At 44.5% G+C, this 25,067-nt stretch overlaps 1 protein-coding gene across 1 annotated transcript in view; it reads left to right on the top strand.

Annotated features, from left to right (window-relative positions):
* OBSCN (obscurin, cytoskeletal calmodulin and titin-interacting RhoGEF) overlaps positions 1–25,067 on the top strand; it is a gene marked incomplete at its 5' end in the record, with an annotated part of 199,183 nt that overhangs the window by 31,038 nt on the left and 143,078 nt on the right. Inside the window, 17 exon segments of the mRNA XM_084260922.1 lie at positions 4,065–4,340; positions 5,474–5,749; positions 9,820–10,089; positions 10,451–10,734; positions 10,962–11,126; positions 11,129–11,480; positions 12,661–12,936; positions 14,020–14,295; positions 15,119–15,394; positions 16,447–16,713; positions 17,392–17,661; positions 17,907–18,170; positions 20,696–20,962; positions 21,298–21,410; positions 22,406–22,559; positions 23,936–24,097; positions 24,606–24,710. Of these exon segments, the coding sequence (XP_084117048.1) occupies positions 4,065–4,340; positions 5,474–5,749; positions 9,820–10,089; positions 10,451–10,734; positions 10,962–11,126; positions 11,129–11,480; positions 12,661–12,936; positions 14,020–14,295; positions 15,119–15,394; positions 16,447–16,713; positions 17,392–17,661; positions 17,907–18,170; positions 20,696–20,962; positions 21,298–21,410; positions 22,406–22,559; positions 23,936–24,097; positions 24,606–24,710 (4,053 nt within the window).

Below are 25,067 nucleotides of genomic sequence, written 5' to 3'. Positions count from 1 at the left end.
GCACATTGTTGTCTCATGCTGAGCTTTTCATCAACAAACACCCCCAGGTCCTTCTCCTCATGGCTGTTCTCAATCCAGAGGATTAATTGAGTATCTCAGGCTTCTCCATACCCCAGGTAACCAGGTCTCCTGTTTCCTTCTGGAGATGGTGCACATTTCCCTGGTCATTTTCTTATCACTGACTTACTTATAGAAACTTTTCTTGCTGCCCTTGATGTCCTTGGCCAGATTTGATTCTACCAGTGCTTCAGCTTTCCTCACCTGGCCCCTGTCTGCCTGGACAATTTCTCAGTATTCCTCCCAGGCTCCCTGCCCTTGCTTCCACCTTCTGTAGGCTTCTTTTTTGAGTTTGAGTTTGACCAGGAGCTCCTGGTTCATCCCTGCAGGCCTCTGGGTGTTTTTTTCCTGTCTTCCTCTTTGTTGGGATGCATCGCTCCTGAGCTTGGAGGAGGTGATCCTTGAATAACAACCAGCTGCCATGGGCCCCTCTTCCCTCCAGGGCTTTATCCCATGGGACTCTACCAAGCAGGTCTCTGAAGAGGACAAAGTCTTCTCTCCTAAAGTCCAGGGCAGTGAGCTTGCTGTGTGCCCACCTTGCTGCCCTGAGGATTTTGAACTCATTGATTTCATGGTTACTGCAGCCAAAGCTGCCCTTGGGCTTTGCATTCCTCACTGGTCCCTAGTTGCTTGTGAGAACAAGGTCCAGCTTATTGGGTCCTCTGTTGCTTGGAGAAGGAAGTTATCATTGCATTCCAAGAACCTCCTGGAATTTTTATGCCCTCCAACAGATGTTGGAGTGGTTGAAATCCCCCGTTGGAACCAGGGTTTGTGAACATGAGACTGATCAGAACAAGGAATCAATTTTCTCCTCTGCTTTCTTACGGCATCAAACACATTGGGACTATAATGCTGGCAGAGCTCTGGCACTGTATCAGCTATGCAGAAGAACAACTGCTTTGGGAGCCTATTGACCTTCCTGCTTGCAGCCATGCTGGAGACCTGAAGTCCTTGCTGGGCATAGCTCCAGTGATGTTCCCTTGTAAAGGCTGCACTCTTTACTGCTTCTCACTGTCTTGGGGCACCCTGCTCCCTCCATTTTCTATGTGCAACTGCTGCTATAGCATAAAGCTTTGCTACTCCCTATAGTATATGTGGTAACCCATCAGCTCTTACATGTTCCCACTCTACATGGGGGGGTACACAGGGTGTGAGTAGGAGCGCTACGTCTGTTTTCACGTATTGTGTGGTGATGCTTTTGGCTCAGGGAGCTGCTGGTTTCAGTGAAGGATGCATCCCAGCAGGGCTACATTTGAGAGGCATCTTTCAGAGGAAACACAACATGGGCATTGGCAGAAAGACTATTGATGTCAACCAAGTTCATGCTCAGCTGCCGAAGCCAGTCCATTCATTACTGCTGAGGGACAGTCAGAAAGCGCAGAGTTTTGTTGCTTTTACACCTGAATTTTTCTAGCTGAGGGCTATTCTTAGATGCCTGACTCACCCCCCACAGATTTTCAGTTCCCTTTCAAACCGGATGACTTCACGGGCTGCACAGGGTAATGTGAGACCTTTCCCCTTTGTCCCAAGTGGAGAGCGCTTGCCTAGCTACCGTTGCTGTATTTCTCATGTCTGCCACTGGAACATGACATGCAAGCCCTGCACTCGCTGGAAAATGATCTAGTGTGAAAGTCAGGGGGGATTATGAGTACTCTGAGTGGTTGGCTCTTTTGCTGCAGCAGAAATCCTCGTCTTACTAGGTTATCCCAAAGTGCAGTGGCTCTCTGGGTCTTAATTTATCCTGTTACCGTTGCACTCAGAAAGCTTTTAAGGGTTCCTGCACCCCAGGGCTCCACCAGTAGCACAAAACCTTCCCTATTTAAGGACAGCTTGAAGGTTAGATGCTTGGTGTTGGGTACTGGGATGAAGCTATATCTTTTTGGCTTAATATAAAAAGAAGCATGGACTGTACACCTTGGCATTGGGCTAGATGTAGTCAAAAGAGGTGATCTGACATCTCATTATTTCAAGGTGGAGAGAAGTCCTTGTTGGAACCTGGGGAAAGATCCATGTCTTGAAAATGGTTTTCCTCAGTTTCAGTAGAATTTCACTAACCAGTTTCAGCTGAGGTTGGAAGTGGCATCTGCACCATATACTTCTTTACCTTTAAATTATGTTTCTAAGGCAAATTGCTGGCTTGTACAAATCACTTTGTAAGCTGATTAAAAGCTTCAGTCATATTTTATATCAGTCTAATAGTGGTTTATATCGAAGGGCAGGAATGCAGTAGGATGAGTGAGTAGCCCATCTGGAATACTCCTGCCTTGCTAACTTGAAATTTTAAATGCAGGACCCATTGGCAGAGGTTGGCTTGTAACACCTTTATGTAGCTCACTCTGTGTATTCACCATCCAAGTCATAGATGGAAGTTAAAAGGGGTTTTTTACAACCACTTTTGAATGTAAACCATGGTGTGGTGGTGTGGTCATGCTCCTTTAGATATCAAAATGCTGTTTAATCCACAGCCATGTAGATTGATGTGGCTGAGGTATAGGCTGATGTGTGCCTTTGAGTTTTGCATCACCCATCCATGCATGATGCCCTGCTGATAACACCTTAATGACAATGACACTCCCATACACCCCTTCTACAGCCTGTATAAACAGAGGACCTCAAATTTAGGGCATATAAGGTGGGTTCCTGCTTTGGCTTGCACCCTGCAGGACCTCTCTCTTTCCACAGAGCAGGCAATATCAATGGCAGACCTATCTGATGTGGCTCCTAGGATTGCATGTCGTGTCACGGTCAGCGGGGTGAGAACTTGACCTGAACTTACCCCTACTCCTTACGCTCCCAGGCAGCTGCTGCCACTCAGAGTACAGACATGAGGGAGAGGGTATGAGGAGGAGAAAGTCAAGGAGGAGGAAAGGATGGCACTAGGAGGCTGCAGAGAGTGCTTGGGGGGGAGGAAGGCAGTAGTGTAAGTTATGGAAGGGGTTCACCATGACTACTGGGGAGAACCAAGAGCCTCCCACGTCACCTTAACCAAGGTAACCTGGATGCCTGAAGCTGGGTGGATGAATTACCTTCTATGCTTGCACTGAAGCTGAAGTGCAAGGGCAACCCTATACATTTATGTGTGCTTCTCTAGCTCCAAAGCTCCAAGTACATACCTGGGACACAAATAGGCATGAGCCACCTGCACTGGCTGTTGTTATGACATACCCATCATGAAGGTATACCAGAAATATTTTACTCTTCCTTATACAGTTATTGGCAAAAGGAGAACCAGCTAAAACATTCACCAAAGTAGTCAATCAAAGATGTGGTTTATCAGTCAGTCCTACTTAGCAAGGTTGAAACTTTTCAATGGATACACCTAGCTAACTCCTAATCGCAGAAGATATCCTTTTGATGCCAACTGCACTTGGTGAGATGGAATTTCTAAGTGCTACTGTGGAAGAAAGTGATTTCAAACTCTTCCTTCTTATTGCTTATGTTAAGTACTAAGAGAAAATATCCTACAGCAAGATTTTGGAAAAATTAGAGATATCCAATGAAATAAAATGATACTTAAAATTTTCATGGCCAGTTTTACATATAATGTAGGCCAAGTACTTTCCCATATTATTTTCATTTATTTGAGATTGAGTTACAAGATATTTTCCAAACAATACCCAGCCTTAAATTTAAAATACCAAGGTGCTGGTAAATTCTTGTAAACCATCTGATATTGAAGGTCACAACTCATAATTGTGCTCTATTTGGCTAGTTTCAAATTTGGGGTGTAAAAACATCATAAAGACACAAAGGGGAAAATTTGTCTTTCTTTTTCTTGTAAAAAATTTGAAAATGAGGCTGCTGACCTTTTTGTGAACACTGGTCAGAGAGGTGTGATAATTACATGGACCATGTTTTAAGGGTACATTGTTCTATGGGGTAAAAAGATCTGCAAAGCAATGTTACTTAAAACAAGTGATGCTGAAGAGCAGCTACAGGAAATACATGTAATATCTTGTCGTTAAATATTTTTTGATGCATTTTCTCCTCATTTTCCCCTATTTCAGAAGCAGAAGATGCATTTGTCAACAAAGAGAAGGTGCAGAAAGAGGTGAAAGCTGCCCTATCAGAAAATGCCACCCTGAGCTGTGAGGTGGCCCAGGAGAAGACTGATGTGAAATGGTACAAGGAAGGGAAACTGATCACCTCCAGCAAGAAGTTCAAGGTGGAGTCAGAGGGCAAATCGCGTCGCCTGGTGGTGGGTCAGGTGGAGAAGAAAGATGCTGGGGAGTACACCTGTGAGGCTGCTGGCCAGAAACTGACCTTCAAGATTGTCGTGACAGGTGGGAGATGTGGTTCTCATCTCAGAGTGGTCCATGACTTCCCTTTATGACAGAACATGCATCCACTGTCACACAGACATAGTTAGGTGTCTTCGTTTGTAGTATGACTCCCACTCAGCAGTCCTTGTTGGCTTCTGATGTCAGAGAATAAAGTTTACATATGCTGTTATGATTTATAGGGATGGAGGTCAGGGCAGCTCCCAGATGTATGAGAAAATAGAGCTTGAAGAAGTAGATGAATAGTTAGTTCTGCTCAAGAAGTACCTAGAGATGGCAGGGCTTAGATATGGCTCCCAGTGGTGGATGAGACTGAGGACTTATTTCTGCATCACATTAAGGAACAAAAAGTCAGGTTTCTTGCAGATCCATGGAGATGGGGAGAAGCTAAATTCACGAGGCATTGGGTTGTACTGCTCTGAAATGGCTGATGTGTTGTCCTCAGGCTGTGCAGAGGGTGTTGTCATGTCTGAGTCTGCCTTAGCTGTGACTGGGACCATTCCAAAGTGACAAAGCTGTGGCAGGTGTCATAAGCAGTGTTTTTCATTTGGGTTTCATATGGAATATTGTGTGTGGTGTTGGGCTCCCTGGGTCAAGGAGGACAGAGACCTACTGGAGAGGGTACCAGAAAAGGGCTAGGGAGATGCTGAGGAGATCAGATCATCTCTCTGATGGATAGAGGCTGAGGGACTTTGTACTTTTTAGCAGACAGAAGAAAAGACTGAGGGGGATCTTCTCAATGCTGATAAATCCTTGAGGGGTGAGGGTCAGGAGGATGGGATCAGTCTGTGTTCAGTGGTGCCCAGGGACAGGACAAGAGGCGATGGCCACAAACAGAAAGATAGGAAGTTCCACCCAAATTTGAGGAGGAACTTCTTTCCTGTGAGGGTGGCAGAGCCCTGGACCAGGCTGCCCAGAGAGGTTGTGGAGTCTCCTGCTCTGGAGACATTCAAACCCTGTGATCCTGGACGCTGTCCTGTGCAGCCTGCTGAGGTGATCCTGCTCTGGCAGGGGGTGGAACTAGATGATCTCCAGAGGTCCCTGCCAACCCCTGCCCTTCTGTGACTCTGTGATTTGGGCAGTTTGAACAGCATGAACGTATATGTGACTCTTGAATTGCTTCTCCCACCTTACAGAAGCAGAGGATATATTTGTCAACAAGGACAAAGTCCAAAAGGAGGTGAAAGCTGCCCTATCAGAAAATGCCACCCTGAGCTGTGAGGTGGCCCAGGAGAAGACTGATGTGAAGTGGTACAAGGAAGGGAAACTGATCACCTCCAGCAAGAAGTTCAAGGTGGAGTCAGAGGGCAAATCACGTCGCCTGGTGGTGGGCCAGGTGGAGAAGAAGGATGCTGGGGAGTACACCTGTGAGGCTGCTGGCCAGAAACTGACCTTCAAGCTTGACATCACAGGTGAGGAATTATCTGATTACATATAGGGGTTTTTTTTTTGCTTTAGCTATAAAGAAAGTTTTATAGGGACTTAGATACACTTCTAGTCTTGGTCTACATGGGTCTGCAACAGAAGTTCAGTGGTCATTTTTAAAGGTCAGTGTTAATGGCATCTGTTTGGATGCTTTGGGAAAAAGTTGACTTAGGCTAGTATTCTTTCCCTGATTTTGACCTGGAATGGTTATTAAGAAAAAGGATGTAAGAACAAGACAAGGCTACAACAATCCTTCCAGCCTTTAGGAGTCTGTAGTCCCACTCTAAGAATATCTAGTTCCCATCTCTGTTGGGATAGAGTTTTTCTGTCACATCTATACATGACATGGCTTTGCTGAGAGAATTTGCCAGCATGACTTCATGAGAAGTAGCATGACATACAGGATTTCATCTGTGAGCTCAGATTGGTATCCAGTAGTTTGTCTAAGCTGGTGAACCATCAACACACACACACTTCTGTCCTTGCTGCTTGTCGTTTTGTGGAACATATTACCCAACACTTCCTTTTCCTTTCTTATCTTCCTTCCTTCTGTCTTGTTTGAAAGGTTTATGAGGAAAGAATACCTACATTCAATGTAGCTATTTCTTCCCTGCTTGAGGACCAGAAGAAAACCTCAGGGATGCCTGCAATTAAAAGCACATCCCAGGAAGGGATGTAGCACAGCACAATTAGATTTGCCCTTTCACTCTTTCAATGGATTCACCCAACACTAGACTCTAACAATGTCTGTTTAGAAGTGTGTACATCTGGTGCACCACACACACATCTGAGGTGTTTATTTGGGACCCAGCTAGGGATGTGGTTATGTATCTTCCAGGCTGGAGGTGGTTTGTGGCTGGTCTGCTCCCAGTGTGGCCTGAGTAAAAGCCTGACATTACAGCCCTAAGATTCATGTGACTGCCAGTTGTGGGTCTTGCTGAAGTACCAACTCTTGGGTTTCTTTCTGCTTGCTCTGTCATTTTTGTGTTCTAGGAGGGCTGGGGAGTGACCCTACAAGGAGGTTAGAGACAAATTTGCCTCGTTCTCCTTTGTAGATGGCAACTCTCCTTTGTGCCAGAAAAACTATGCTGGTATTTATTCCAAGGCTCAGTTACATGAATTATTTACTACACCTTTGTCCAGGTTGCAGGAGTAGTAAAGGGTAAGACTGAGATCATTATTACAAACAATTCATGTCTTCAAGAGCAGAAGCTGTTAGGGAAAAAAATGCAGCAGACTATAAATGAAATGGTGAGAGACATTAAGAAAGGGTCTTCTCACAGTCTTTGAAGGAGGAGCTCCTCCTAGATTCCTGTGCAAGGATCTTCTCATCTGGGACAGGAGAACTTTATCCTCTGATAGATGCAGCAAGGCTCTCAAGAGCTCTGAGCAGTTTTTTCTGCTTGCAACTTAGCCCACAGGTCTGCCTCTGAGCAAGCTGGAGGCTCATATGAGACTTTTCAGGTGAAAACTCAAGGATTGGCCTGTTTTTATGACTTCTGAGAAAGTCATATTCATAGGAGAAAAATCCCATGGCTACAGAACTGTGGATACACCTTTTTTGGGGGGAAATGGCACCATTATCTGTAGAATTACATGGGGGGACCTCACTGTCACCAACCCTTTCTGCATGTCACAACCTTTCCATAATTAGGGGTAAGAAGAGTGTCCTGTATCATGTAAATGTTCCACGTATCACAGGCTGTGAAGTACTTGGGTACCACCAAGAGGGGGGCAGGCATTTGGACAGTTGCCCAAGCTCATCTCTGCCAGAGAGAGAGATGCCATTACTCAGATGTTTTCAAATGGGTAAATGAAAGAAAGGAGAGCAGAGAAGAATAGGCTCCCCCAGTACTGGGAGATTTATAGGTCACTTTAAAGGAAGACATGGTGGGACCCATTTGGGCTGTTCTTCAAGATGGCTCAGGAAGTACACCATAGAACCACAGCTGCAAAGTGGTCCTTCTGACTTTCTGCACTGCAATGCTATATCACCTTTCTTTTCACCTTGCTCTTGATTAAAGGTACAACTGGGCAGGAGTACCAGCTAGATGTTGGGTAAGAAGTACCATTCCCTTGAAGTACCTTTCAGAAGGTACTCCAGGGCAAGTCAAACAAGAAACTGAGAGCTCTTACTGAACTGTTGCCTAGGATGGAAAATAATGTGTGAGCTTAGGAGCCACTCAGACTCTGTGTGTAGCATCCATTGCTTTGTATTGAAGGGCAAAATATCTACCTGGGGGTGAGGATGAGAGCCAGAGTGAACAAATTAGCCTGCAGGAGAAAACTTCCTAGGAGCATTGGCTTGTTTGCTTCAGAAGGGTGATAGGAAGAGCTCTGAAACTTGAAATCCATACTTTTTGCATCATGGCCCCACTTCCCTTGTCTACATATACTTCTAGTGCTCATCTCCCTTGCTGGGTGTTTTAACCTCCTACATGAGCTTGGATCCAGCCTAAATTTTGGCAAATCTTGCTTTATTAGTACAGTTCTGATCCCAGAGACACAGCTTTCCTGTAGAGTTGTCTTTTTTTCTATTTCTTATTAAAGCTCTGTCCTTTAAAAGATTTTAAAGGGTAGTTATTTATATATATATATAAGGAATGAAGAATGAGAAGATTATTATATATATATATAAATAATAAATTTTTTCCTTTCCTTCTGTTCTTCTGGGTAAGGTATAGATTCCTGAACACCATAGTATGTAGACACCAGGTCCAACATTGAGTCTTGGATAGGTTATTAATCTGTTCTTCATGAATCGGTTCTCATAATTCATACAACATTTCTACTTAGAAATAAATGTCCTACAGATATATTTTTAAATTCCTCTATTTACTGTAGACTAGATTATTTTACAACCCCCACATCTAAGGATATATCCTATGTCCAATTTCTAAAATGATGTCCTTGGAATCTACCAAAACCAAGCTTAAAAACAAATAACTGTTTGTAATTCAGTGACTGCTTGATTGGATAATCTAACAGCTATTTGATCTGGAAATCAAAGATGATACTTTCACAGCTCCAGTGGAGGTAACTAAGATGATAAGGGGGCTGGAGCACATGTCATATGAAGAGAGGCTGAGAGGACTGGGTTTGTTCAGCCTAGAGAAGGCAGCTTTTTAGCTGCAGTGATCTACTGGGAAGATATAGAGCCCACAGCTCCTTGTTCTTCTCAGAGATGTGTGGTGATATGAGAAAGGCAAAGTACACCAGTTGGAACATGGGAGGTTCTGAGAAGACGTTAGGAAAAACTTGCACCATGAGGTTGGTGGAGCTCTGGAATGGAGCCTTGAAGTTGTGGGATCTCCATCGCTGAAGGTTTTCAGAACTCAGTGGGACGTGGCCCTGAGCGACTTGTAATTTTATCTCCTCTGAGTGGGGAAGTGGGGCTGGATGAACTCCAGAGATCACTCCTAACCTGAATTATTTTATGACTGTGTTTTTGTATTATTAGTAGCACATGTTTTGTGGAATATATCTGGGAAGTGATGCTGCTCCATAAGGATACGACTCCATAGAAATCTTTGGGAAGGAGCTCCAGTTGTTATGCATCTGTTTCATAGCCCTTTTTGGGTTTTTCTCCTGAATGTTACTTGGACCTAAGTACAGGTTCAGCATTCACAAATGAAGGATCATGTCTGGAGTATATCCTGTTTGCTGTGACTTTTCAGCCTAGCCTTCTCTGCAAGAGAACAAAAAGCATCCTGCTTTGCCAAGGAGAGCCCATCCTCCTTGATCTGAAGAGACTGACCCCACAGGGTGTGTGCAGGAAGGCAGGTGCAAACCTTAAGATCAGGCATGGCAGTTCTTCTTGCTGCCCAGATCAGCAGCAGCTAGAAATTGTGTGGTCTGGAAGCAAGTGGTTCCTGTCAGTGCTTCATGGACCATTTACTTAATCTGTTAGCCTTGATCATCTTACACCTCCTTTATTTAGACTGTAACCTACCAGGTGGTGTCCCACTGAAAACCCAATGCCATATGATCTTGGAGGCAACGCTGTTGTTTTCATGGCCTCTGCTTCAAGATCTTTCCCTTCTTCCCAATCTTGCAGCTGATGTGTTTGAACACAAAGACAAAGTGCAGAAGGAGGTGAAGGCAGTGCTGAAGGAGAACACCACCCTGAGCTGTGAGGTGGCCCAGGAGAAGACTGATGTGAAATGGTACAAGGAAGGGAAACTGATCACCTCCAGCAAGAAGTTCAAGGTGGAGTCAGAGGGCAAATCACGTCGCCTGGTGGTGGGTCAGGTGGAGAAGAAGGATGCTGGGGAGTACACCTGTGAGGCTGCTGGACAGAAACTGACCTTCAGGCTTGATGTCACAGGTGACTGAATTTGCTGAACCCTTGTTTTACATCTTGAAAAACTGAAGGAAAGTTGTGTGCCTTGGCAAATACCATCTCAGCAGTCACTGACTGAGGCAGGAGTTAAATTTTGCTGGTTTAGGGTGAAATTAATTCAACTCTGGGACCATCTAAGCAGTCCCTGTTGACTACCAGTAAAGGTGTCCTTACCCACATTTGATGTAATTCAAATGTTAGCATGTCTGTTGATGGTTTGGACATGGGAATGTAAATGGTAAATCCATTGCATCACAAAAATCCAAGGAGAGAGGTGTGCATTTGGGAAGGGGGCTATGTGTGAAAGATTAATTTTCTAAATCTGCTCCTGTATCCTTAATTCCAGAGGCAGAAGATGCTTTCCTCAACAAGGAGAAGGTGAAGAAAGAGGTGAAAGCTGCCCTATCAGAAAATGCCACCCTGAGCTGTGAGGTGGCCCAGGAGAAGACTGATGTGAAATGGTACAAGGAAGGGAAACTGATCACCTCCAGCAAGAAGTTCAAGGTGGAGTCAGAGGGCAAATCACGTCGCCTGGTGGTGGACCAGGTGGAGAAGAAAGATGCTGGGGAGTACACCTGTGAGGCTGGTGGCCAGAAACTGACCTTCAAGCTTGACATCACAGGTGGGAAAGTATTTCTTTGGACCCTCTTTCCTATTACTAGAATATTTAGAAAAAATAATATTATTTCATGTTTTTTATGTAAATAATTAGAAACTCTCTAAGATAGTGTGCTCCATCCTTGAAATACATTAGGAGCTAACCATCCCTGTAGGGACAGGGACATGAAAAAGTAAAGTACTGATTGCACCTCTCCTTCCCCACATGTTGGAGCAAGCAGAACAACTCTGCAACACAGCTGATTTTCAGTGAATTTCAGAGCAGGGACATGGTGGACAGCAGAAGGGTATCTGCCCAATGTCTGCACTCACCAAAACAAAACACAAAAGTCTCCACAAAACAGTCTGAATGTTCTACTAACAGCTTTAGATGTTTATTGTCAAGCCAGAGGCTTGGTTTCCAGTCTTACCTGTAAGCCATGACAAAAGGGCTTGTGCAGCATCCTGTCTTGGAGACAATCTCAATTTCTCTCTCTCTTCAGAGCCAGAAGTTGTGTTTACAAACAAAGACAAGGTGCAGAAAGAGATGAAAGCTGCCCTATCAGAAAATGCCACCCTGAGCTGTGAGGTGGCCCAGGAGAAGACTGATGTGAAATGGTACAAGGAAGGGAAACTGATCACCTCCAGCAAGAAGTTCAAGGTGGAATCAGAGGGCAAATCGCGTCGCCTGGTGGTGGGTCAGGTGGAGAAGAAAGATGCTGGGGAGTACACCTGTGAGGCTGCTGGCCAGAAACTGACCTTCAAGCTTGACATCACAGGTGGGAGAATATTCTTTGGCCCCTCTTTCCAAAATTTTTAGAAAAACTATAATTTCATTATAGTTTTTCCTGTTATGGTTGAAATTTTTGGACAACATCATTGAGATGGCCTAGACCTGTGTGGGAATTGTACAAAGAGTTACAAATACAGTTCTCTTTATATCTTCCACGTAAAGCTTTATAACATCCATAAAAGAGGGAACTGTATCCTTGGAAGAACATTATGAGCAGCCTGTTGGTGCAGGGAAAGGGCTGTGAATAATAAACTAGTGATTGCACATTTCCATCCTGACATGTTGGTGCAATGAGAAGAAATCTGCTGTGCAGGTGCTGTAGTCAGTGTATTTCCAAGCAGGGTCATGCTGGAGAGCAGTTGGGTGTCTGCCCAACACCTGCACTGTTGTTCTTTCCCTTGGAAGGGCTCTTTTCAGCCTGGGGGAGAACAGGGCAGTAAGGCTTGGTGCATGTTAAGGTCTCTAAGGTGTCAGATAAGTGGCAGCTGGGGAAAGAAGGTGTCATGGAGCCTCATGCCAGATGTATAGCCCTGCTGAGGCTGTGGAGTGGTAGAATGGATTCAGCTTTCTAACTCCCTCCTGATCCTCTTGCAAGTGGTATGGTTGTGTCTTCTGGGGAAAAAGGGGAACTCACTATTTGGATGTAGGGAAGTAAGTTGAGCTGAGCTTTTCTTGAGGTCATATGAGAAGTACTAACAGAGTCCTGAACGTATCAGTCCTGTCCTTGCACCCTTCTCACTTAACAAAGTGACCCAAGAGGCAGCAGAGGCAATCACTGAGAATGAAAGAAGCAACGTGGTGCTGTGACACAGCACAGGACAGCCCTTACCTCTAAAAATGTCTTATCTTGCACTCAACTTCAACCAAAATTATCATGCCTTGACTAGACCCTGGCATATAACGTTGTTGTGAACCATCCTGATGATCTGCTTGCTTCCTGCCATCAATATGGCAAACTTTGAGTTGTGCCAAAGCAACAAAAAGCTTTAAACAAGCAAACAAAACCCTAAAGCACCATCACAAAACAGTCTGTGTGCTCCTGCAATAGTTTTGGATGTCTGTCATCAAGCCAGAGTCTTGGTTTCCAGTCTTACCTGTAAGCCATGACAAAAGGGCTTGTGCAGCATCCTGTCTTGGAGACAGTCTCAATTTCTCTCTCTCTTCAGAGCCAGAAGTTGTGTTTACAAACAAGGACAAGATCCAAAAGGAGGTGAAAGCTGCCCTGTCAGAAAATGCCACCCTGAGCTGTGAGGTGGCCCAGGAGAAGACTGATGTGAAATGGTACAAGGAAGGGAAACTGATCACCTCCAGCAAGAAGTTCAAGGTGGAATCAGAGGGCAAATCACGTCGCCTGGTGGTGGGTCAGGTGGAGAAGAAGGATGCTGGGGAGTACACCTGTGAGGCTGCTGGCCAGAAACTGACCTTCAGGCTTGATGTCACAGGTAAGTCACACTGAATTATAGGAGATGATAATGTAGTAATAACAATAATAACTATTACACTGACTTAGCTCCAATAATCTGAGTTTAGTTGCAGCCTGTAGGTTTCACCTGATTTTCTGTTCCAGGTTGCTTGGACTTTTAGAAATGGGAATATCTGGCTTTAGCATGCCACAAAGGCCTACCTCATTCTCTGTCTATATAGCACTAAAATATAATAGAAATATATAATATATATATACTAGAAATTATAAAAATAGAATAGAAATAATAAGATATTAATCAGACCTCTCCTGCTCCTGGGATCCCAAAGGGTGATTCTTGAACCTTGAACCCCCTGCAAGGAAAGAGCCATTGAAAAATCCTCTTCTTGTTAGACTTCTGAGCACATTTCCAACAACTGAGAGGCTGGAATATGTTCTGTCATTTCCAATTTCATCACTGTCTGACCTTAAGATGGACTGAAAGCTCAGTGCCTTTTCTGTATTTGGGCTGCTGTGTGTTGAAGACCTCAGCCTTCTGGGGGTCTGACTACTTGTGGCTGGTGCTAAATGTCACTTTGTAGTGAAAGATGCCCAGCGATTGGTCTTTTGGAACAGGATCCACAAGGTGCCCAAACTGCCTTAGGCACATTGTGCCAACCTTGGGTACCTTGCCAGCCAAGATCCTGACCTACCTGAGCGCTGTAGGGAGATGATATTTCCATGGTCCCTTTGATAGTCATATTTGGGAAAGTGGAAGAGGCCATGAAGAGTCTTTTCCAGAAGCTCATGGTGCTATATTTGTGTCCTAGTACTTAAAGTAAAAGGCTTTTGAGCACTTTTGGGAATATTTGAATTAAATATTTTTTGCACAGTGGCTTGCAAGCATGGGATTGATGTCAAGGACTCTCTTGGTCCTTTCTCTTCCTAGGCTCTTACTTCCTTATTTTCCACATGGTGATTCAGTCACCCAGAAGGGTAGATATTTCCCAGTGAAGACAATTAGTTTTGGCAGTGACAACCTTCCAAACCTGTGCCCAGAAATATGCAAGGTTGATCTCTTTTTAACCCCTCAATCAATATTTTCTTCCTTTTCTGCACTCAGAGCCCAAACCTGCATTTATAAACCAGGAAAAGGTACAGAAGGAAGTGAAGGCTGTCCTGACAGAAAGTGCCACCCTCAGCTGTGAGGTAGCACAGGATGCAACCGAAGTGAAATGGTACAAGGATGGAAAACTGCTCATTTCCTCCAGAAAATTCAAACTAGAGGCAGTGGGTAAAACCCGGCGCCTGGTCATAGAGCAGCTGGAGAAGAAAGATGCTGGAGAATACATCTGTGAGGCTGCAGGCCAGAAGCTGACATTCAAGTTGGAAACAACTGGTGGGTAGTCTCTTTGAGGTGCTAGGTGGCGATCTGCATGGTTGAGAGGAAAACTGGGTATTCCCTACCCCACCACTACTTCCCCTGGAGCAAAACCAGTGAACCACATCCCATGTTATGTTTGGCCTTTTTAATCTAGCAGTGCAGAGGTGGGAAATCTGCCTGAAGGCTTTCTTTTGACCATGGAAATGCTAAGTATCTTCTTATCTCACTTGCTATCTCCTCTGCACACCCTGTCCCCCAACCTGCTTTGGTTTTGGGGAGTGGAAAGTAGAAGTGGGAAGCTTTGAAGAGCAGCAGTTACAGCTACAGAGAAAGGTGACTCAGAAAAGCTGGTTATCTGCTCTGTGTGCCCCAAAGCTGCCCAGTTTTAGGGCAAAGTGTTGTAGAATATAAAGAGGCCAAGAGAAAGGTAGTAGAGCAAACAGAAAACAGGCCATGCATTCAAATTCAGTACACTATTATTTCTTCTTAATTTAATCTAAAAATCCTAAAACTGGGAGGGGAAAGAATTCCACGAGTCATTTTTTCTTGTAAGAAACAAGCTTTTTGTGGGCAGAATATAAAATGTGTATTTTGCATTTCCTTTCCTTTGCTTCTTTTCTAAGCAAAAGCTCTAAGTGACCTGACAGAACATTCTCCTTCTTCCCACTCAGCAGAAGATTATACCAGCCACCAATATCAAGCTATATTCTGTGGGTTATTACAGATTATGGATGAGCTGGTGCTGTGAGTCATGAAGAGAGAGTAACAGAAACTTGGTGTGTTAAGGATTTGAGTGTTATTAGTTTTCTTATTTTATTGTGTTGGGGTTTTATTCTAGAACCAGAGGCTAAATTTGAAAATAAAGTTGTCCAGAAGGAGCCTCTCATTGTTCAAGAGCATGAAAGCATCACGCTGACTACTTCAGTAACGCCTGAAACGGCTGCAGTGAAGTGGTTCAAGGATGGAACAGAGATCAGGGCGAGCAAGAAATATGAGATCAAGAGTGAGGGGGCATCCAGGAGCCTGACAGTGAACCTGGCTGAGAGCACGGACACTGCTGTGTACACTTGCAAGACAAGAAGTGACAAGCAGGAATTCAAAGTACAGGTGAAAGGTGAGTAGAGAGCAGGGCACAGGTCATGTCCCAACCCAACAGTTATGTTTCTCTCATGGAAGGTTGGAGATGAAGTCCAAAGTCCTCCTAAAACTGGTGCACCCTCAAGGCTTGTACTGCTGTTGCAGCTGCTGTGGTTGCCCCACCACAGGCCAAGAATTCTGCTTCCAAACACCCAAATTTTGGCCCTTGCTGACCACTCATGGGAAGAAGGATGCCAGCAGTGGGTGGCTTTCCTGGTGTCTCTTTCCCACTGTCCTCACAATGATTCTGTCTCCTTCTAAACCCTGTGTAGCCAGGGCATGGCAGAGCCTCAGCTCTTCCCACCTCTGCTCACCAGCATAACAAAGCTGATGAGGATATAGATGGGTGTTTTGTGATGAGAATATTTGTGAATAACTGATAATAATGGACCTGAATTGTATTGTCCTCTGTTCCTCAGATGGAGCAGCTGGGATGTTGTTCCTTAGTCAAGACTATGGCTGTAAACTGATAAGAAGGATGAAGTACAGCTGTTCCACAGATGGAGAGGAGGGGGGTGATGTCCCAGAGCAAAGGTCTGCTCCTTTCTCTTCAGACACTCACAATAGAGTTGTCTGCACCTAAGATGCACCCCTCAGCTCCCTTTGGAGCAGTTGTATCTGACCTATTGAAATGTCTCCTTTGGGATGAAAGAAATCACACCCTGGGTTTCTCTGACTCCATTGGCTGTGGCTCCAATGATAGAGGAGAAAAAGGTGGCTGAAGCTTAGGCATCCACATGGGTTTTTATCTTTAGTCAGGCAAATCAGTCTCTGATGTAAAAACACCACAAGGTCTCATCTGGTATGAAATTAGAAAGAATGGAAGGGAAAGTCCAACCCTGTTCAAAGGCACTGCTGTTGCTTTACAGAATGATGATGATATTAAAATTCCATGTTGAAGGAATCTCCCTACATTTCCACCTTTCTGCTTTGTTTCTGTCTACTCTGATGCCCAAATCTGTTGGGGGTTTCCTTAGAACAGGTTTCTTACCTCTCCATTTCTCCCATCTTTTTCATTCCACACCTTAGAAATCCCAGTGAAGTTTGCCAAAAAACTTGAGGCTGTCAGTGCTGAGATTGGAGGCAGCATCTCCTTGACCTGCGATGTGAGCCATCCCAAGGGGAAGGTGGTGTGGTGCAGGAATGGGGTTCAGATCAAGCCCAGCAAGCGTTTCCAGATTCATGAAGAAGGGGTGAAGAGAACATTGACCATCACAGGCATCCGGGCTGAGGATGAGGGAGAGTATTCCTGCGAGTCAAGAGATGACAAAAGCAGCGTTACCATCACCCCCAAACGTATGTCAACTGTGTGTTATGTCAACTGTGTGTGGAGGGATCCACGTTGGCTTTGCCCTTAGGTGTTACAGCTCTGCAAAGCTGAGATTGTTCATGTGTTTGTGCTGTCTCCTGTGTTGACAGCAAAATGTCACAATCTACTTCCTCTCTCAATGTCTGTGGAACCTCAATTTGTGAAGAACAAAATTATTTTGAGACCTGTTGAACTCAGGTCTCTTTAATATGTGGGCAAATTGACCTCCATATTGTGTTTGGGTTTGGAATTGAGTATCTCAAACCTAAGATGGGATTTCCCCCCACTTCCTTGTTTGCCTCTGTCTTCTGGCATCTTTACACACAAGTTATTCAGACATTGGAAACATTGTGACCCACTATTGTGATCACTTATTGTAAGTAATTAAAAATTGGTGTTTCCAATTAAATCATCATGTCTTTTGGCTATTTGAAGGTGTTTAGGCTGTGTCTCAAAACTGTGTTCCTAAATGTTTTACTGAAAGAGTTGTCAGGGCCTGGAACAGGCTGCCCAGGGAGGGGGTTGCGTCACCATCCCTGGGTGTGTTTAAAAAAAGGGTAGATGAGGTGCTCAGGGATATGGATTAGCTTAGAATGGGAATGGTTGGACTTGATGGTCTTAAAGGTCTTTTCCAACCTTGTGATCCTGTGATTCCTATCCATCAGCTCCCAGAGTGGTGAAATTTGTTGCAAGTCTCATCAGCGTGGTCTCTGAAGAAGGAAAAGAGGCTGTGTTCAAGTGCACCGTCTCTCCCAGTGATGCCGTGGTCACTTGGCTCAGGAACGGTGTTAAGATTGAAGCCAGCAAGAAGTATGTGATCTCACAGAAGGACACCAACCACAGCCTCACCATCACTGATCTGACGCTGGAAGATGCAGCTGAAATCTCTGCCAATGCTGAGGGTGTAGAAAGCACAGCCAATCTCAGAGTCCGAGGTAGGAGGTGATAATGTCCCTTCAAACACCCTGTCACTGATGCTCCAACATAGGCCATTTTATGTGGCCTTCCCTCTGGCTGATGATGTTTAGCAGCAGGAGGGATGTTTTGCTTTCACATCATTAAATATGGCTGCCTAGAATGCATTAGGACTGGAGATACATGAACCACTGCTCTAATTCTCTCTGAAAGCCTGCTTTCTGGGTCCTCTACATCCTTACTAATATTTCTTCTCCTTTGGCAGAGGCCTCAATCTCATTCAAGAAGAAACTGGAGCCCAGAACAGTCGAAGAGAGGGACACAGTCACCTTGGAGGTAGAACTGACTAAGCCTGCAGAGGTGAAATGGATGAGGAACAGCATCGTATTGAAGCCCAGTGAAAAAGTAGAGATCAAAGCAGAGGGAACAAAGCATACCTTGGTGGTAAAGGACATCACCTTTGCAGACAGGGGCTTCTATTGCTGTGAGAGTCCTGATGATAAGACCCAAGCCAAGATCAATGTGGAAAGTAAGTTGAATGATCTCTAGTTTTCTAAATACCCTGGGCAGGGTTTGGAGGTGGATTCTGGCCTCTTCCATTACTGTAATGGCCACTGCTACCCCTACTTCCCATGGAGACACAGCCATGGACTTGACTACTAGTCAAATGACTGAAAGGAGGTGGAAGCAAGAGCATTAACAAAGAACAGCTGGATTATTCTTGCTGCCTGCAGCTCATCCCACCAGTTTTCCATCTTGTTTTGTAGCTAATTCTTTATATTTCTCTCTCTCTAGTACACTGGGTTATTTTTCCTTATACAGCTTTTAGAAAACCATTCCCTCTTCAGCCCTAATTCTTCTGTGCAAACCAACTCTTTCAGAATGTCTCTTTATGTTCAGTCAGGGTTAAAGAAACCCACAAAAGCAAATCTGCTACCTGTGGGTGCTGCCCTTTGAAGTAAGCTAATAGTGTCTTGGTGGTAGCCCTGTACTTCTGTCCTTGTTCCTACATCCTTTTGTTGTGATTGCTACAGGATAGATGAGGAGAGGATTTAAGCTCTTAAGGACTACCTAATTCTGTCTGTAAAGCCCCTACCACCAATTGGTGCTGTGTAGGTCATAAATAACAGCTAAGGAAGGGCTTGATAACAGACCTCAAGTACACAAAAGATTGTTATATAATGGAAGGGAACAATCTGTTCTCCATGTGAAAATAATGGCAGGAAATAGTGGACTTCAAATTCAATGAGAAAGATCCAGGTTATGCAATAAAAAAGCTTTTTAATGGTTGGGTGACTGAACAGGTTGTCTGGAGAGGTTTTGGTGCCTCCATCATGGGTTTAAGAAAAGGTTAGGGAAATATCTGCCTGGGATGACATAAAGAGCTGAGCGTGTCCTAGAGCAGGAGAGAAAGGCTAGATGATTTTTCTAGGTCTTTCCAGCCTTGTTGTGGTCTTCTGATGGTATCAAAGATATAAAAAAGTTGATGTGAGACTGTCTCATCCAGAGTGGGGTTTGTCAAATCACTCTCATGTACTTCTAAGCTTCATCCTCAAAATCTTCCTGCCTGACAATTGTCAAAGCCCCACTGCTTTGGCATTCTGGTACAGGGTAGTTATTACTTCTATTGGCAGCTGCTCATCTTTTTTTCCCAAGTGAGTAGCTCTAGAAAAAACCAGGCATTACCAGTTGTGGAGATTGACAATGGGCAACACACAATTGGGTGTGAATTTTAGGTGAAGTCATTTATTGGGTGAAATCACACAGATTCTATACATTTGTTACTGCAAACGTGGCAAGCTAAAAACCTGCTGATTGGTTACATACACTGTTTACACCCCACTGATTGGTTAGTGATTATAATGAGTTCTGATAAACATATCTTCTAGCTAAATACCCTTAGTTTACCTTCGATGCCTAAAAGCATCCACAGACCTGCTGGTTTGACCATCTTATTATGGAAGATACTCCAAAGTATCTTCCCATAACTTCTTGGTTTGGGGCAGTCTGTACCCCTGTCATCAAGGCCACTGTGTTTTGAGAATGTGGTTATTAAAATCCTCTCAGCATGAGTAACTTTTCCTGTCTCATGGGAACACGAGGATATTGTCAGGGCCTGTGTTTTGGTAAAGAGAGCTAGGCCACCACCAGGCCTGCTGTCTTCCCTGACAACCAGTGACTAGCAGATGGTAGATTCAGCTTGGATTCATGCAGCCTAAAACTAGCATATCACTTCCATGTCTTTCTGTAGTCAAAAGATGGAAAAAAACCCCATCTCCAGAGAGTGTCTCAGATGCACTGAATTACCTTCTGGAGTGTCTGATTATTTGAGGAACTATGGGTGACTCTAGTCCTGATTTATAACTAGATTCAGGTTTACTGTCTCTGTTAAATGGGGTGAACTAAAAGCTTTTCCTTCTTCCTGCTAATTCCCTCCCTCTTTTGTTTTATCCCAGCTGAAAGGCTGAACAATACTGCTTATTTCTTTATGCTCTAATAATCTCTATTGGTCATCTTCTTTCTCTTGAATGGTGCCTGAAGAGTAACTATTCTCACCAACATCTCTTGCTTTACAGCACAGGGACCCCAGGCCTGGTGTAATTAACAGTGTTATCTTTCTGTAGAGTGTTTCTTCCTGATGGTTATTGGTGATCACCTCACCCACCATAGGAATGCCTTCTGTGTGTGTGTGTATGTACAACTTCAAAGCTTATTTCTGGCGTAGACACAGTGAGTGTGATGGATCTTTCTAGAAAAGGGACCTGTTTGCCCTTTTTCTGTGATGTCTGGCTGACTTGTTTGTCCTCACTGAAAGCATCCACCCAGCCATGCAAGGAATATGGTCATGAACAGGTTTTATTTCCTGCAGAAGGGGTTGTTTAACTGGCAGATACTAATTAATCAGTTTGTAGAGGACAGGAATGGTTGGACCTGATGATCTTAAAGGTCTTTTCCAAGCTTGTGATTCTGTGTACCTACATGAGGGATGGGGAAATAATCTGTTTTGGAAGTCCTCAGTGCCAGATCTCCAACTTGTCCTTGTTTTTTTTTCAGTGAGGCAGATCAAGCTGGTGAAAGGTCTTCAGCCCCTTGAAGTCTCTGAGAAAGGGACCGTCACCTTTGAGGTGGAGGTGTCACATGAGGACGTGGAAGGGACCTGGCAGAAGGATGGCATTCGGCTGAAGCCTTCACCTAATATCACTATTGGTGTCACGGGGAAGAAACATTCACTGACACTTTCTTCAGTGACTCTTGAAGATGCAGGACTCATCTCCTTCAAAGCAGATGGCATTCACTCATCAGGGAGGCTCACTGTCACAGGTACACAGACCCAGAAGTCTCAGGTCCTGGTTGGTGTGTCTTCTCCTGGCCCAAAGAGCAAGCTTTTAAGAGAGGAATGGACTTTCCTTGTAACTGCAAAGGTTGTCACATGCTGGGCCATCATAAGTAGTTTTTCCTTCTAATGTCAGCAGGATTGTTGTAACATCATTGTCCTCAGAGCAACTCAGGATATTGTGCTCAAAACAGTACAATTTTATTGTCACGAGTTTTATTAAGCATGGGAGCTTGGCTCTGCCTGTTCATTATTGTTTGTGTAAGATGGGCATGGAGACTTTATCCTTTATCTTTTTAACATTTGACTTTTTTTTTTCCAGAACTGCCTGTGAAAATCAGCAAACCTTTGGTAGATGTCAGTGTAACCCAGAAGGACAAGGTCACATTTGAGTGTGAGCTGTCCAGGAGCAACGTGGATGTTAAGTGGTTCAAGGTACAGCACTTAATGGATAGAATGATAGAATGATAGAATGGCCTGGGTTAGAAGAGACCCCAAGGATCATAGAGTTCCAACCCCCTGCCACAGGCAGGGCCACCAGCCTGATTTCTGGTTTCTCTGGAAGGGAAGGAGAGCCTTTAATTTCTCATCCAGGGAATGTGAGACTGAGCCTTTGCTATACAGCTCTTACACTCGCTCTCTGGCCCTTGTGTTCATCACTCTGTTATTTATACCCTGAGTGTCTTTATTAGATTGAAAATCAACCTGGTAAACCATCCTCACACAGACAATGAGTGTTAGTGATGCAGTTGTGTGCTTTGCTTCACGCCCAGCAGTTCTCACCCAGGATTTATAACCTCATTGGGAACTGTCATTTAAGGTGAAACCTCAATTCCCTTTGCACCTGACAGTCACTTTGGGGATCAGCTCAGGCGTTTCATGTACCTTCCTTGGGGCTCAGCTGACCCTCCCTTTAAACTGGGATAACAGCATTTCTTCAAGGTAATATCTGAAGGGGCTTATTGCCAACACTGTACAGTACCTTAAGCCTTCAAATAGGTGTATAAGGTCACCCAAAAGGTGCATGTTCTTCAGCTACTCCTACTCCTTGAAAACTTTACCCTATGCTCAAGTTTCAGTGTACATTCCAGCAAGCACAGTTCATAGAATCAGAGGGGTTGGAAGGGACCTCGAGAGATCATCGGGTCCAACCCCCCTGCCAAAGCAGCTCCCCAGCTCATATTGCACAGATGGGTGTCCAGACAGGTCTGGACAGGGCTCTGTCACCCTCACTGTGTAAAAGTTCTTCTGCATGTTGGTGCAGAACTTCCTGTGCTCCAACTTGCAGCCATTGCCCCTTGTCCTGTCTCCACAAGGTTCCATTAAGTCCAATGGGAAAGGTTAATTAATTGCAGACCTGAACGCTTGTTTCGCTCACTGCAGATGTGGAAGAGTTGATGGTGAACTAGTTTGGCCTTTTTCCCTTCTAGGATGGGAAGGAGCTCCGGCAAAGTAAAAAAGTGGGGGTTGTTTCCCAGGGAATTAAGAGAAGCCTCATTATTCACAAGTGTGAATATGAAGACCAAGGTACCTACACATGTCAAGCAGCTGAAGACAAGACATCAGCTACCCTGAAAGTTCATGGTATGTTTGTCTCAAGTAGGAAATTACATCTACTGTGGTATTTTTACTCCAAGCCAAGAAATGCTTCATGGACAGTTTGGGTATTTTGCAGTTTCTAGTTTTGGACAACTTCTTCTTCCTAGTGAAAAGGTGCTGACAGAGCTGCCTTGTGCTTGCTCTATCCTTAGAGGAGTATTTTTGGAAGAGTTGCCAACTTAGTTTTCCATTTATCACAAGTCATTTTGGATCTCTGGGATTTAAAAGGTGTTTCTAGATTGGCAGATACTGGACAGCCTGGCACAAAGCAGGGGTTCAATAGCTGGTGGTGGCATGGTTTGGTTTAGCTTTTGCCATTGTCACAATGGGACTTTGCCTGAATAGGTAGTGGACAAACCTTGGGTATGATCTCAGTAAGTGCCCTAAATACTAAGGAGAGGGTCATGATTTCTGACTGCACCTCACCTTTATGCTCAAGACAGTTTTTCCCTCCAATGTGTTGCACTGTGCAACTGGTCAAGTGCCAGATGTATTTTGTCACCAGGCTCTGAAGCACCAGAGATAAGCTAGTGCTGAAGGCCAGTTAGTGAATGGACAGGTCTGCTGTGCTCTGGCACATGTTGTTTTCCATGGGAACATCTGAAAAGACAGAACAGCCCTTTCTTACTGCTTACTAGATGTTGTCATCATCTGGCCATTTGAGTTCAGCAGTATCTTCATGAACATCAGTCCTGGTCCACTGGTCTGTTGGGTTCCCCCTCTTCTCCCTGGCTTTGTCATTGGGGTGGGTTGCTATTTGAATGTTGCCTGGTCTGACTGACCTCTGCTTCTGAGGCTACTCCAAGGTGTATGGAGGCCTTCCTCTTTCAGAAGGAAAAGGCTGTGGTAGCACAGAAATAAGGGTCAATTCTGACACAAATTAGTGCAAAGCTCCAGAGTTAAAGGGGATTATGAAGATTTCAGGGGACGCTGGAGAAAAGGTATCTCCTGGGTAAAACAAGGGACTGAGGTCCTTGTGGCAGACACAGTCCAGACACACAAGCAGGGGAAGAAGAGGAGAAGGTGTGGAGAAGCATCTGGATGAGACTGGTTTATAGTGGCACAAGAGATTTTAGGCTTGTGCTGTGTTTTCCTTGGCAGATTTCCTTTCATTAATATGTTTAACTTCTTTTACATCCCATACAATCCTCAAGCAGTGAGCTCCACTGTAGCTGGTAATTCTACCTGTGGGTTCAAGCATTAAATGTATTTACTGTGTTGAGAGGAACAACCCAGGAAAAGGAGGCTGGTGTAGAATAAAACCCAATCCTGGATTTTCCATCCAAGTATGCAGAAGGTAAGCACACAGCACTCAGTTATAGAGAAACCCCAAAGTAATGTTTGTCTCCATGATTTCACAGCCCGGGATATCAAGATTGTGAAACCACTGGAAGATGTAGAAGTGAATGAATATGAGAGTGCCTCTTTTGCCTGTGAGATTTCACATGATGAGGTCGAAACCCAGTGGTACAAAAATGACAACAAGCTGAAGGCTACCGACAACATTAGGATGCGCCAAGATGGTAGGACGAAAAAAAGGGGGAGGGAGGGGATCCTTTTCTTCAGTGGGGTGGGTAGGGGTAGGTGCTGGTATTAGAGGCTGGACAGAAGGGTGGGACCTTCAAAACCAAGTTAAGAATGCTTGGCTGAGAGTTGTTATTTTGTTTTGGGGCTGCAGCTAGTGTGGGACAGTGACATGGTGGGAACTATTAAGGCAAATTTGGTGTCATCACACCACCCCATGCTTCCAGAAGTGGGTAGGAATTTCTGTCATCTGGCAATGAGTGGGAACCTTCTTTTTCAAGCACTTTCCAGAAGGTGAAAGCCACATTCAATCAGTCCTTGGAGGAGCTGAGGTTAGGTTATCCTTGATACAGGGACCCAGACATAGAGGAATGGTGACCTTGCTGCTATGAGAGCAGGTGGTGATGCACTGGAACCAGATGAGTGATGCTCAACCTGTCAGTGTGCTTTGGAGAGTGAAGCTGTTTGCTCAGGGGAAGCTATATGTGATTGTGTGTCTGTTCTCAGGAAAGACCTATTCACTGACTTACACACGTGTTCAAGTCGAAGATGCAGCAGAGATCAAATTTGTAGCAGAAAAGGCAGAATCCCGTGCCCAGCTTACTGTCAAAGGTAATTACACTTTCCATGCCTATACTCCCTTAAGCTCTCTCATGGTTCAAACCAACCTATTTCCCTCACCTTCAATGTGAAAAAGACTAAACAACAAGTAGAGCTTTCATGGAAGGACCAACTCTTGTCTACCTTACAACATGTGAAATATCATCCTCACTGCAGACAATTTACTTTTGCCGGATAACAGAGTTTTATTTTCTCAGAAGGTTGATTTTGTACCCTAAGACATTAAAAGTCATGTTTGAGGGATAAAAAACCCCCATAGCTTGACTTTTACAGAATCCCATGGCTGGAAAAGACCTTTAAGATCATCAAGTCCAACCATACTTGCCCTCTGGAACTGGACAGGCTGAT

The sequence above is a fragment of the Gallinula chloropus genome (genome assembly GCF_964237585.1).
Source record: "Gallinula chloropus genome assembly, chromosome: 2".
In the NCBI taxonomy this organism is placed as follows: domain Eukaryota; kingdom Metazoa; phylum Chordata; class Aves; order Gruiformes; family Rallidae; genus Gallinula; species Gallinula chloropus.
Note: the sequence above shows the minus strand (reverse complement) of the source record. Positions and strands in the feature narration are given on the sequence as shown.